This window comes from Bombus huntii, chromosome 3 (genome assembly GCF_024542735.1).
Source record: "Bombus huntii isolate Logan2020A chromosome 3, iyBomHunt1.1, whole genome shotgun sequence".
NCBI classification, from domain to species: Eukaryota; Metazoa; Arthropoda; class Insecta; order Hymenoptera; family Apidae; genus Bombus; species Bombus huntii.
In genome coordinates, this window is record NC_066240.1 from 6,513,885 (window position 1) to 6,527,662 (window position 13,778).

The 13,778-nt window shown below is 34.6% G+C and overlaps 1 protein-coding gene across 3 annotated transcripts in view; it reads right to left on the reverse strand.

The window, feature by feature from the left end:
• Positions 1–13,778, reverse strand: part of LOC126864181 (furin-like protease 2) — a 412,400-nt gene that overhangs the window by 222,284 nt on the left and 176,338 nt on the right. Inside the window, exon 1 of one of the 3 annotated variants that reach the window (XM_050615229.1) lies at positions 9,981–10,013. The exons of the other annotated variants lie outside the window; for them this stretch is intronic. Within the exon in view, the coding sequence (XP_050471186.1) occupies positions 9,981–9,998 (18 nt within the window). The 5' untranslated portion in view covers positions 9,999–10,013. Of the gene's footprint in view, positions 1–9,980; positions 10,014–13,778 lie in introns of those variants that run through there. 3 annotated transcript variants of the gene reach the window in all.

Consider the following 13,778-nt stretch of genomic DNA (forward strand, 5'->3'; position numbering starts at 1 on the left):
TTATGATAGTGGTAACACATTTTAGAGCTCAATTCTACATCGTGGTGGTGTTTACAGTGCTGTAACTTATGTTAGAGTTGACCTTATTTAAATTTTTCGAATAAGTTGTATCTTTGAAAAACCTTTGAAATAAACATAACATGTATGCTGAATTGATAGCGTGTTTCTGTTTTCATTGTTTGAAATTGCAGTTATTTTTAATCGCAGGTTCTTTATATCGATATAATCGGGAAATGTATTAATAAGATAGTTATTATCGAAAACTTAAGAAATTTATCAATTTTATACTTGCAGTATGAAATTTAATCATCTTGTAGACATAGTTCTTCGTATGTGTAAATATTTACGAAATGCACAGATACGTTTCGAAAAAGTATGACTTGGAAAATCAGTATTAAAAACACAACAACACGAAAACTATCAAAGCACAATAGAGAAGTTTAAGTTAGCTGACATTGATATAGCGAACGTTGATTATGGTTAATACGCGATATGCTACAATACGTCAGTTACGTAACTGTCAATTTAATAAATGTCAATCGTAATAAACGCAACCTATAATAATAAAAATCATTTGAGAGGTAAATTATACGTAACGTGAAAATATCACAAACCGAGCTTCATCTACATTTTCACTATCAACACAGTTACTGACACATTTACACGCATATTTATAAATGAACATACTTACATATCTACAAATCAAGGAAATTACAGAAAAAACACGTAAAAAACGCTGTTTAAACTAAAATTAATTAAAAATACTATTGAGGACACACATTTATAAAGCAATTGTATGTGATCACTTGGTCGATGTATTTCACACATAACTGGAATGATTCAATAAACTATTAATAAAAAATACATATACATATATACGTGTAAAAGATGGAAATCGAGAACTGACAAAGATGCACAGAAGTATTACAAAATGCAGTGCGACGAATTATGTGTCGTATCATAAAAATATATTTTCATATATACATATTAAATATTCATATGTATAACACAGACACGGAAAGAAATCTCGCGGGTGATGTTACGTTCTTTTCTTTGTATATGTTGCACTATGTTGCACTCGATCAATATCAATCAATCCGGCATTCCTTTCAGGATCCATTCATTTCCACCTCCGCACAGTACATATGTCTTATTTCGTTTAGCAATTATTTAAAAACAAAATGGTAAAACTTCTTTTATCACACGATGGATTTAGCGAACTGCATTTTCGAATGCTTTCGCGTATTTTTTATCGTTTTGAATGATTCTCGACTACCATTTACGGAATAAGATTCACAAAATGACTTGATAGAGAGAATAAGGAAAATAGTAGAAGGAATCTAACCGAATGAAGGAGAGAGAGAGAGAGAGAGAGAGAGAGAGAGAGAGAGAATGCTTTTGGGTTACGAACAGCTTTAAAGTGGATCAGGACAGAACTATGTAGTTTCGATCGTCACGCGAAGCTCTATAGAGGGTTCGTCGGCGGAATGATAAGCCCGAAACGACGTGCCCTGGCTCTCCTCTCGTAAATTAACTGCCAGTCAGTGGAGCGTTCGTTCGCGGACATATAATTTTAACGACACACCCCCTTACATACGTCGGGGCCAAAGTTCGAGGCTTATCTACACGAGGATGACTCGAAAGCTTAATAAGCGGACGAGACGGCCGACTAACGAATGGCAGTACCAGTTTGTACGACCGTGGACAGAGGTTAACTGGGTAGAATGTATATAGATACTTAAGTTTGCTTGGTGATCGATAGATAACGGTTTGCAACTTATTTTCCTATACCGTATGCAATAATGAACCGTTCGGAAGAAACACTGGTTAATTGCGTAAATTGGAAAGCAGAAGAAAGTGATGATCAGATAGCGAATTTTTATAGAAAATGACAAATTTAGAGATACAGAAATGCATAGAATGCAAATAATCTCCAATTTATTTTTATTTTAATCTATTTCTAATTAATTCGAGTACTTATAAACAACGTGTGTTGTAGATTAAAAATGTTTTGAATTTTATTTCCGTCTAATTTCTTAATTATCATATTAGTGGAAAATATGACTGACGAGAAACCAGCAAACAGCTGACTGTGCGAGGATAAAAAGGTTGACTGCGTAAGAACGAAGGGGTTGATTATGCAAAGGTAAGATGGTTGACAACGTAAAAGAGAAGACGTTGACTGCGCAGAGGTAGAGGTTCACTCTGCAAAAGCGAAGAAACGAACTTTACTTCTTAATGAATCCTTTGGCTACTTAAGGCTTGTGAAGAGTAAATTTTACGGTAACATTTAAATAACTTGCCATGTATTCTTTCTCATCTTTCACCCTAATTGCATACTTTCTAATCCGTTTTAATTCTTTCACTCTTCATATAGAATATAAGTAACGTTGTATTGTAAATTTTGATTAATTGATTATATCATAAATCTGTGTTCTTAATAAAATTGCAAATTTCACTTAAAATGAAATAGCATCAAAATAATTTTAATTATGTGTGTCTTCCTTACAGCAGCAAATTTACGAAATTTAATAATTTACTCGTTTAATTTTCATTTGTCACTCATTTACGATATTTCGATATTTACAACACTATCAGTAATCGGTAAAAGTTCATTTTTCTCATAATTAGAGAAATATTAGTAGTCCAGTAAGATTAAGACAGAAAATCTATAAATCTATAAACTATCTGACATCAATTTCTTGTTAAAATTATGAAAATTATTTTACTTTAGAAGTAGATGTTCGTGACGAGGGAACATTTAATAAAAGTTCCCAATACACGAAAGAATTTTTTATATCTACATAGGAGCGGTTAGTTACTGATAGAAACTGAACAGAACGTACTCACTTGCAGTTCACATTAAAAGACTTAATTTTCCATGGACTTTAAAAGCAGCTGCTTTAACGAGTCGATAATGAAAGGGCAATACCCTCTTTTACATCGTGTTTTACTGATAACGAATGTAGAATTCAAAAGACTGTAATCGGAACGACACATTAAAAGGAAGCGAGTGGAAAGTATAGGGTGAATTTGTTTATTAGTAAAACAACCAACCAGAAGAAAATCTTGAAAATCAAGTTACTAGAATTTTATTTTTCAATGTTTCTTTTAGTAATAATGTAAAGCAAGACATTCATTGTTTGATGAATATAAAACTTAAATAAATAGAACACACAGAATGAAGCAGGCATACATAAAGTAAAGAACAGAAAGACTTTCAAATACTATTTAATGCAATATTAATAATTGAAATAGTTAATAAATACAACAAAATATTTTGCGTATACGGAACTCTAGTATAAATACAATAAAAAAATCGAATATTAATATGAGATATGGCCATGATATAAAACTGTCAGAGTAATTAAAAATTCTAGTTCCACTCGTAGAGAATTAAAGAACGTTGGTTCTGAACAACAGAACGTAAAATGTGTTGCATTTTAATGGCGTTACATATAAACAGTTAAGAAAGATTACGAAAGGTATGACGAAATAGTGTCATGAGAAAGTCTCACGTCTTCTGTTCAGTTTATGAATGAATTGGGCCATTGTTGCCGTTGTTCTTTTACGAAAACTGTATTCTCTGACATATTCGCACACTTTTAAACGAAGTATGTTCCAAAATAGATCTGACAAGAATGAAATACAAGGTGGAATAGCCTTAAAATAGCTCTTAAAGTAGTTGAAGAGGCGTATAAGGAAAGCTAAAGCTTTTTAAGCTGTGCAAATTTCCGTTATGTGGTCATTAAAATCGAAATTACCACAAAATGAGAGTACGACGTCGCGATGCTTAACTTGAAACTGCGCCATTTGCAATAACTTATAGAGTACGATGATTTTTATAGCTTGTGTCTCATTTGTTACGTATTTCAGTGTCATTTTTCAATTTTAATGTAGCTTGTAACTACGGAGTTTTTAAATCTATTTAAAACCCAAAATTTATATTTATATCCATTAATATTCTTTGAAACATAAAATAGAATAAAATTCTTAATGAACCGTATTGTAATTAATAAATCTTAATTGTTTGAATAAAAGTCATTTTGAAGGATAATCGAAATTTCGGAAAGTAACTCTTATAATTATATGGCTAATACAGTTACACAGGTCACGAAGAATTTCGATGGATTTCTAAAAATGTAGCAACAAAGACGGCTTTTCAGAGCGAGCAAAGGTAATTGTAACTAACATATCGTTTGTTGAAGTTTTCACGATGCAAAGGTTTACTCTTTTCCTGTTCCCAGCAGCAAAGGGAGAAACAATTTTCCCAAGGATTCTTCTCGAGAACGTAATGCCAATTAGACACTTAGCTTTTAATGTAGCAATTACGACAGTGAAAAGAACAGTTTACTATGGCTCCAAAACGACTCTTCAAGGAATTGTATATAAATTTCCAGTATTTTTTCAAACTCGTTGAAATTAAAGAATTACGCTCTCGAACGATGTCATTGCTCGTATTATGACGTTATAGGCCTCTAAAACAATACGTAGGAGTAGAACATTTCTTTGTTAGAAAGAAAAATTATTCGCCTTTATTATGAAACTTTCATGTTTTAATGAACTGTTAGATATAAATATAAAATGAGAATATTTTGCAATTGAAAGCAAACGATGTTCTTGATCTGCTATTAACTCATGGATTTTTATACAATATTTCAATGAATCGATTAAAGGGATTATATTAGATAGCGAATAAAATACAGATATTTACATACATTTGATAGTTCGCCTTTGATCAATTCAGAAGCTGTCTATATGTAGATCTGATTCTACAATCTCCCTATACCCTCTCTTCTTGTATACATTTACCTGGCTGTACGTCACGCTCAAACGAGGGATCATAACGAGCGGACATTGATATACTCCAATGCACTATCGATTGATCGACATTAATCTTATCTTCAAGACTGGCGTATACAAGGACGACCGTAATTGATTCCGGGATTAACAGACTGGTTTCCTTTAATTAGGTTCCTTTGCCACGAAATTGCATTCTATATCTTGACCCTTAGAGGAAATATCTGGATCATCGTGAAACATATATGAGATGAACTGCTGAAGGGTTTTAAATTCCTCTACATAGATCTATTTTTTATATTAAGTCGATGCAAATGGGATTTCGTGGCTTTCAACGTTGAATTTACCGCGTTAATATATGAATTATCATTAGTGAATTATTAAGACATTTACGCAAGAATTATTTTACAATAAAAAGAACTCGTATAATCGATATTGCAATAAACTTGTATATAATTAAATTGAATTTCTTATTTACTTAAATTTGACTAAATTAGTTAAACCTGACTACATATTCGTCAATAAATTATTGAAATTTTTTCATAAAGATAGTAATTATCTACCAAAATTGTAATTATCTCGTGGAAGTGCGATAAATCGGACAGATAATCACTCGTATTATAAGTTTCGTTTAATTCAAAACGCAGAGCAGATTTATCCTATCAAATGCTTTATTCAATTTTTCAAAATCCAATTAGTATCGTCACTTAACGAATCGAACATAAAATGGTCCGTGAATCTTGCATTACAAGCGCCATTTAATTCTTAATGCATCTACTATGGTGTATTTCGACCTGTTAATAGCAGCAATTAACAGATTGCAGCATTCCCTAAAGCAAGTCTGATCAATCGCAGTTCATTTCACTGGCTCCAGTCAAGTGCTTTTAATAATACCATATTATACTAATGGAATATCTTCAGAATCTTTCTTTATAAATAATTTCCAGCGATATCGAAACACCAATCGCGTAAAAGACTTTGAACAACAAATAAGTAATAATATACAAAAATAGTTTTCTTCCAAAAAGAGATATTTGCCCAATAACATAATCTCACAAACTAAGTTGACAAATGCAAAATTTTAAGAAGTTTCAATTAAACAGTTCAACATGAAGGCTAGAAAAGAAACATGATGCTATTGTTATACAGTATCGGTATGTCAATAGCTAATCTTTGATCGAACAAGAATTGAGAAATATGAACGCGAAACGTTAATTTGTCTTTTAACGAAAGGACATTTATTTGGCATGCGGTACGGGAAGCATTATCGGTCGGTCGCTTCATTGTTTAAAATTAATTTCCTCCTCGTATCGAATAAATTAAACTGCTCATTGCTCATCCGACAAACAGTATCGACGCGTTCACAAAGAATTATGAGCCCGCGGAATATATTTTGTGTGGACCATAAAAGAGAATATCGAATACTAAATACATACGATTAATTTCAAGCATGTCAGAAGACTCGATTGGCGATAAGATCGATTATACTGGGATTTTTATTTATGACTTTGAACCTAGTACAATTCGCTCTGCATTTGGATTTTGCTTTTGTTGATTTCGTGAAACTGTTGACTGTAACTGACGTCAGCTTTACCAAAGCTTAATTCATTTTAGTGGATTACCAGGAATATCTTTGATTCTTTCAAAGTTTCACAATACTAAACAAAAATATAAGACAACTTGTACATTTGCATATATCCCATATCTAAAAAAAGAAGGAATTTTATTGATTTTAATTTAATCCTATCATTCATTTTTGAAAATTCTAACCTATTTAAGAAAGCAATATAAGTACCCTAAAACTGTAAGTTGTCAGCAAAATGTTTTAAAATGTCAGAAAAGAATGTTTTGAATATCTGGTAAAAATGTAAAATACGAGCATGTTTTAGGGATATTCAAATTCGTCAATAAAAAAAAAGGACATAACCTCGCTGAGAAACGAAAACAAAAAGCCTCTAAAGGAATAAGATACGAATTCCAAGCAAACAACAAACACGTTCAAGTAAGAACATTCGGGGCAAATTTCTTTCGACGTTTGCAAGTGCCTTCGAGCTGTTTTCCCTTCGGCAACCATTTCACACGACACCCTGTATGCGGCAATGTCACGATATCCGAAAGTACACAAGGAATAGGATCAGCGAAAATACCGCTTCTTGGCTTCCATCTCGAAGGCAATGATTCCTTGCTTGTTATACGTCAACCCGCTCGAGTTAGATACAGATGCATCGATTTCGGTGGAATACATTTCGTTCGAGAGATCGAGACCTACAGAATGACTCGAATTTTTGAATTCCTTCATCTTCAAATTTTCCAGCTTTCAAATGCTTGAACTTCCGAATTTTCGCATCTTTGGTCTTCCAAATTTTCGAATTTCCGAATTTTCCACGTTTCGGAATTCTAGGTTCTTGGAATCGTCGAACTTTGGATTTCTAGGTTTTTGAAACTCTGAGATTCTCGAGGTTTCAGATCTTTAAATTGCTAGATTTTCGAAATTTTCATATGGATTACGACATATTTCTGTGAATATTATTTATTACGTTTACGTATTGAAGTAATCTTTGAAGTAAATCATGTTATATGCCATCCTATATAACACGATTAGAGAGAGCAAATTTTCTACGTAACAAGATACCTAATGATTATGTTGCATCGTTTGTACTTTGGTTGCTAAAAGCTAATTTGATATTCCTTCTAGCGAGATTATCATGCAACGTTCACTTGCAATAGCCGCAAGATCTAAGACAGCCGACGGTGTAATCTACTTTCTATCTGGATGCATTACAATCGATATATGTATCTAACGTTTCAGAGATTATTCGATAGTTCTGATACAGACGCGTGTTTATGAAATTTTCATGACTATTAATAGCCTGACGTTTTCATAAGAATTATCACATACAAGACTAGATAACTCGCCTGACAAATTTTTTCTTTCTTTTGTTTTCTTTCATCGAATCGACTACGGTAACGTTTCTTTGTTATTGAACAAAGATTAGCTGTAATAAAACGTGGAAACCGGTTGCAACAAGTCATTATTGTCTGCATTTTTCAAGAACAATGAATGATTGGTCGCAATCCCTAACAGAAATCGCTGAATTCGTAGAAAACCGCAGATAATGAATGGGTTTTTGTGTCCGGCAAATAATGGAGATTGAGATAATCCCTCATGAGAAAGGCGATTGGCGACGCTGTATTTATTGAGTAGAAGTCGCATGTGGAACGAATGTAACAAGCGAAGAAAATGAGGCTATCTCGATAATCCATATCCGGAAATAATATAACTGGAATTCCTCGAGCTACCGATAGAAATACCTTCCGAGGGAATGCGAAACCTTTTAGCCTGGAAGGAAACGTTATTCGTTTATAATATCTGGATATCTGGAAGAAAGTTTCTGTCATTGCGCGAAACGCGAAACAGAATATTCGCATCGAGATCCAAATACAGTTATTTATATCGAATATATTTATGATCGAAAAGTTTGTAACATCTTTTATCACGAAATGAAACTAAAATTTTCAAATTTTTAGAAACCCAAAAATTTCTCTCAGATAATGAAACATTCAAATAAATGTTACTTTTAGTTGAATACTAAATAAAATTAATTAATTAATAACTGAAATATTAGATTCGACACAGAATCCTTTTAAACGTATTTAATGTAAATCGATATTATTATCTAAATCGATTTTCTACTTATTATTAGAGTACTGAACTAAAGAATTTCTTCGATTTTTCTGGAAATAGGTGACGGAAAAGGGGATTGCTAGATTTTCAAAATCTCCAGAAATTGAAAAGTATAGAAAGGTACGTAATTCCTGTTCCTACAGCTTCGAAGCGGCGACATATAACTGTACCAGAGAACGTGCACACCGTACACAACGACGAAGTATGAAACACAATACTGTTGACTATATCTCCAATAAACTTCAGTCAGATTTCAAATAGATTTGAAACGTTATCGAAATCTATAGGATCACCGAAGTCCAGTTGAAATCTGCGCTCGATACAACACTTCTGCCAATTGATTTAGATGAAAGTATTCAGATTGAACCGCTAATATCGAACCATTAATTTTTAAATCAAATGTCTTGCTGCTTCACAAGAAATATAAAAAGTGAAGGAAATCAATGTGTAATGTACACATTGTACAGTACTTTTATATGTAGGAAATGTATTTGTAAGAATAAGAGAAGATAAATGTAAAAAAGAAACAACTTTTTACAAATTTATCCTACCTTAAATTAATAAAACATAATTCATCCTTTTATTTATCAAGGGTTTATGCAGTTTAAACAACCATAACAAATTTCTCCTATCTATCTTCTCTTAACAAATCTTCCCACCGTCAAATAAAAAGATTGTAACACGATCTACCTCTATCTTACACACATTTAGTGAATTTCAAGCTACCATAACCTGGCCACCAGCGCACTTCAAATTCCACCAACCTACGTACAAGCACCTCACCACAGAAAGGCAACGATTCACCCACCCCCCTCGATAAATTCAAATCCATAGCATCGGTGTTGCATCCGCTTCATCAGGAAGCTTCTTTTTGAAGAGTATCCGCTCGAAAAGACACTAGTGGTTATTTAAATTATCGACAAGCATCCTTATCACAGCAACCTGACAAAGACTATATAGCAAATTTAATCGAGAAATCGTACGAGGACCGACAAGTTTTCCACAGGAGGCGAAGTAGCAAAGATCGTCGTGGCGGTTAATGAAGTTGCAAATCGAAGGAAAAGGAGACATAAGAAGCCTCGGGCAGTTTACTCAAGGATCGGCTAAAAAGTTTTTGCTTTCCACCTCGCTCACCCACTAAAAGTTTCTACTTTGCATAGCCATTGACTGCAACGTCTTTCTCGTGTCTTCATAATTTGCCCATGTTAGAAAGAAATCGAACTCAGCCCGTTTCGTTTTCTCAGTAATAAGCTCAAGTACATCGCAAGTAAGTTCGAAAGTTGATCATCTATATAGATATGAATTCAGATATATTTGGTTCTCATTAACAGTATGCGAAGTATACTGTATGTACTGAAGTATACAAATTGACAAAGTAATGATTAGAAGCAGCACTTACTATGTTTCATATAGAATCATAAAACTAGGAATCTAAATTACGTATTGAAAAATATGACAGTAATATATTTTACTTTTTATAATATTTTCTTATTACCTGGTGGTTAATGGTCATGAACCTAACCTCGCACCAGCCGGAGGAGTCATCGACGAGTGTCATACAATATCGCCTCTTCCCGAACAAAGGAACACGCCTTGGCAGAACGCGCGGGGTTGCCCAGACTCGTCATCACTACCACGGAAATACCATCGCACTCAACGTTTTGTCCCCAAACATAATAAAGGCCATTCTCTCATGTCGCGATAAGCACAACACTTCTGCCTTCGCACTCGTTGGCAGTTTCTCGCACAATGTCCGAGAGTACCGCACTTGAGATACTTCACAGTAGAACCAATTTTCGGGTTATCGGCTTTATTTGCACTTGATCCGCCTCTTTTACGATGATCCTTGCGATGACGCGCATTTCTGCGTCTCGACTTCCCCGCTACCGTCGCATTTCGTCCCGCGTTTCGGCTCATTTCACTTCGCGCGTCGGATTCCTGCACAATTTTAATTCACAGTGTCTCGAGAGATGGCAGCTCATCGTATGCAGCGGAAGGTTTCGAAACTGTCCGGTAGTATGCGCAACTGTATGACTACCAACAGATCTTGATTGATTTCGATCGTCAACGATCCAATTCCGTTAACTTATCCACCGCGTCGAAGAAACGTCAAGACTATTCGCTCGCGTCATCGCCATCTTGCATATTTAGTGACACCAAATGAACCAGGAGCGCAACCTTTCGCGTTTGTCCGTTTGATTTATATGTTCTTTAATTTCAACGTGATACCTCTTACAGTCTCGCAACCCTTTATTTGCTTGGTTTCCGACCGACTAATAGTCAGCACAATGTCCAGACGTGTTCTCGACTCGTCCTCGGTCCATCTTGCCGCTGCTTCGATCGATGCCGCGTCGCTCTGGACAGCCTCTTGCATGGGAATAATAGTGCCGCTTACACTACGTTATGTGTCATTTTTTATTAGAATAACACGCATTTAAATCTTCCAGGTATTATCATAGTTCTCTTTGTAAAGCACTTCGAACTTCAATCCCGGCGTATGCATTTTTCCAATGTAGCGTGCAACTTCCTGATTCGCGAATTGTAGTTATTATTCTAAACAATTGCAACTTGTACTTAATGACAGGTATCCTGAAGATTTTTCGTTTCTCGACATCGTCGTATGCCTAGAATACTGGGACTATAATTTATGATCTATTCGGTACATGACGTTGAGCACGTGGCCGCAAGAGAAAGCTGATTAGGCGAATATGGGAAAGCAACGCTCATTAACACCACAGGGTCGCATACATACGTGTACGTACATAGAAAAAATTGCGACATATTTGTCGTATGTCACCTACGATCATCGTAAACAAGTGAGTCGCTACATTGACCGGTGGTCGCTAACCCCAGTCGATATTTCCAGCACATCATATACTACCATATACTTGCATTGAGGTTAGAAATTTTTCTGTCAATTTAGAAGATCCTTCTTAACCTACCATACAATATGGAAATCAAAAAATCAAAAGATAAAGAGTTTATCATGCAACGAAGTGGCGGGTGATGAAGTTGTAACTGAAAATTCGTACATTCCAGAATTCTATAGTTCGAAAATTCAAGGATTTAAAAATTTCCCAAATAGATTTGATTCGAATGTATAAATACGTATTGAACTTGATCTCATTGCTATATATATATATATGTATATGTGACTTCTGTCGCCGTGTTTTTCTGCAGAAAAGAACCTGTCGAAAGAGGGAAGCACATTCTTCCAGCTCAGCGTTCGCTTGATGAATGGCGTCTCTTTCGCGAACTTTAACAGAATTACTTTTTCGTAAGAGTGCACCCTGGACGAATATTATGGGAAATGTGCGTGCGGGGATTGGAAGAGTCGGGAACGGAATTCCGGACTCTGGAACCGCGAGTGCTGGCAAGTTGGGGTTATCGCTAGGGGAGATAGGAAGAAGTGGTGCTTTTTTTATGAGAGTCTCATGGTACGTCAGAGTGGATTGTTTGAATATGGTATGTTGGAGAGTAGAATGACGAACGTTTCAATGCTTCGTTTTTTTGAACGGCTGGCTGAATATTTTAATACTTGGGAATATGTGGATATTCGTTGTTTGCATGTTATTTTACTTTTCCTTGTATTAAAATTAAAAGTAGATGATACCACATATGGCGACTGGCAAAAGTAATATTTACCATATAAAATATAGAACTTTACCAATATAAAAACGTTTTACGTAACACACGTAATATATCCATAAATGTTTAGTTACGTCTACAAGCCAGTGTATATAGTTATTATTTATCCTTTCATATTTTTACCAAATATTTAACAAATTTTATTGTAAAAAGGTGAGTGGAAATAAAGTTACAAAATTTGATTAAATCTTTCACGGCTTCTACAAAAGTAGTTCTTAATCCACTTTTCTCATTCAATTCTCATTACTGACAGTTCTATTTTATTCAATTAGCTTTTCTAGAAGCAACGGTCGTCTTCAAATATTGTCATCTATTCAATTTCACTTACAAATCATTTATTTATTCAGAAATTCAGTTTTTCTTAAAATAGACAAAACGCTCCAGAAACAGTTCATCCTCCTTCAATAATTAGAGACAAAAGTATCAAAATGTAGAAATAGGAAGAGAAATAAAATTTTCTATTATGCTCTCCTCCTTTTTCCCCCTATAAATATATTAATTAAATTACATACATGTGACTGTATATTATACACAAACCGCTACAGTAATAAACATATACGAGTCGAATATATCAATAGCACAGAAAATATTTCTCTGTCTATATTTTTTCGAAAACCACCTGTACAAATACTTTTATCTACCACTGTAATTCTTTTACACAAAATTAATAATCAACACGCGTGCTAACAAGTTCCCATCGACCGTTCGATTTTACGCAATTCCAGGCTAATTCACAAACACAAGCGTTCATGTTGTTATCTTGAACGATCAAACTTAATGCGAATAGAGATTCGTGTTTGCTCAGTTGGCAATTAGCTAGAAAAGGTGTTAACGGGTTAAATGGACCGAATAAGACTCTCAGGGTGACCTGGACCAAGAAAAACAAGCACCGCGAACGTATGCCATTTAGAAAGTGACGCTAATAAACGTGGTATATGACCAAAGGAGTTGATATTCACAGTCGAAATGATCAACCACCATAATAGATCGCAGACGGTTCTAGCTGGACGAGCTGATGGCTCGATTAACCGAAACTTAAATAGTGTCACGTCATCCCGAGGTAATCAGTAGCTGCCCTTAAATTAGCTGGAGGATACGTATCTGCGCCGCTGTCACGTAGTTGAGCAAGTTTTTGCTACGTTGAATTAGAACGTACGAACGGTGATAGAGGGACGTGATAATGAAAGGAGAATTGTTTCTGTTGCAAATACATGGGTTCCATGGAGAAACAGATTGAATGGAGTGATTAGAAGCTTTCCTCTCCGTCGACTTAAAAAATGAATTGAATATGATTAAACGAATTACTATGGAAATTACATAGGTCGTTTTTAAATTAGGACTGTATTGTATTTGAATGAGTGAGTTGAACAACACCACAAGTCCAAAAGCTACATTTTGGGATACTTAAACAGTTCAATGGTTTAGTCCTTTGAAAAGCTCAGTAATTTTGTTTCTTTATAATCTCGCGAAGCCTTGCTTGCTCTAATATATATGCCATATATGCTATAACTCTAAGTAAACTGAAAACAGTTAAACCAATAATTCATCCACTAGCAAAAACTGGACTCGTGTGTGTTTAGAATTTGTGCATCAACAATCGAACTAAACAGGTGAAATCAAACTTTAACTAAAAGATACTTTTTTC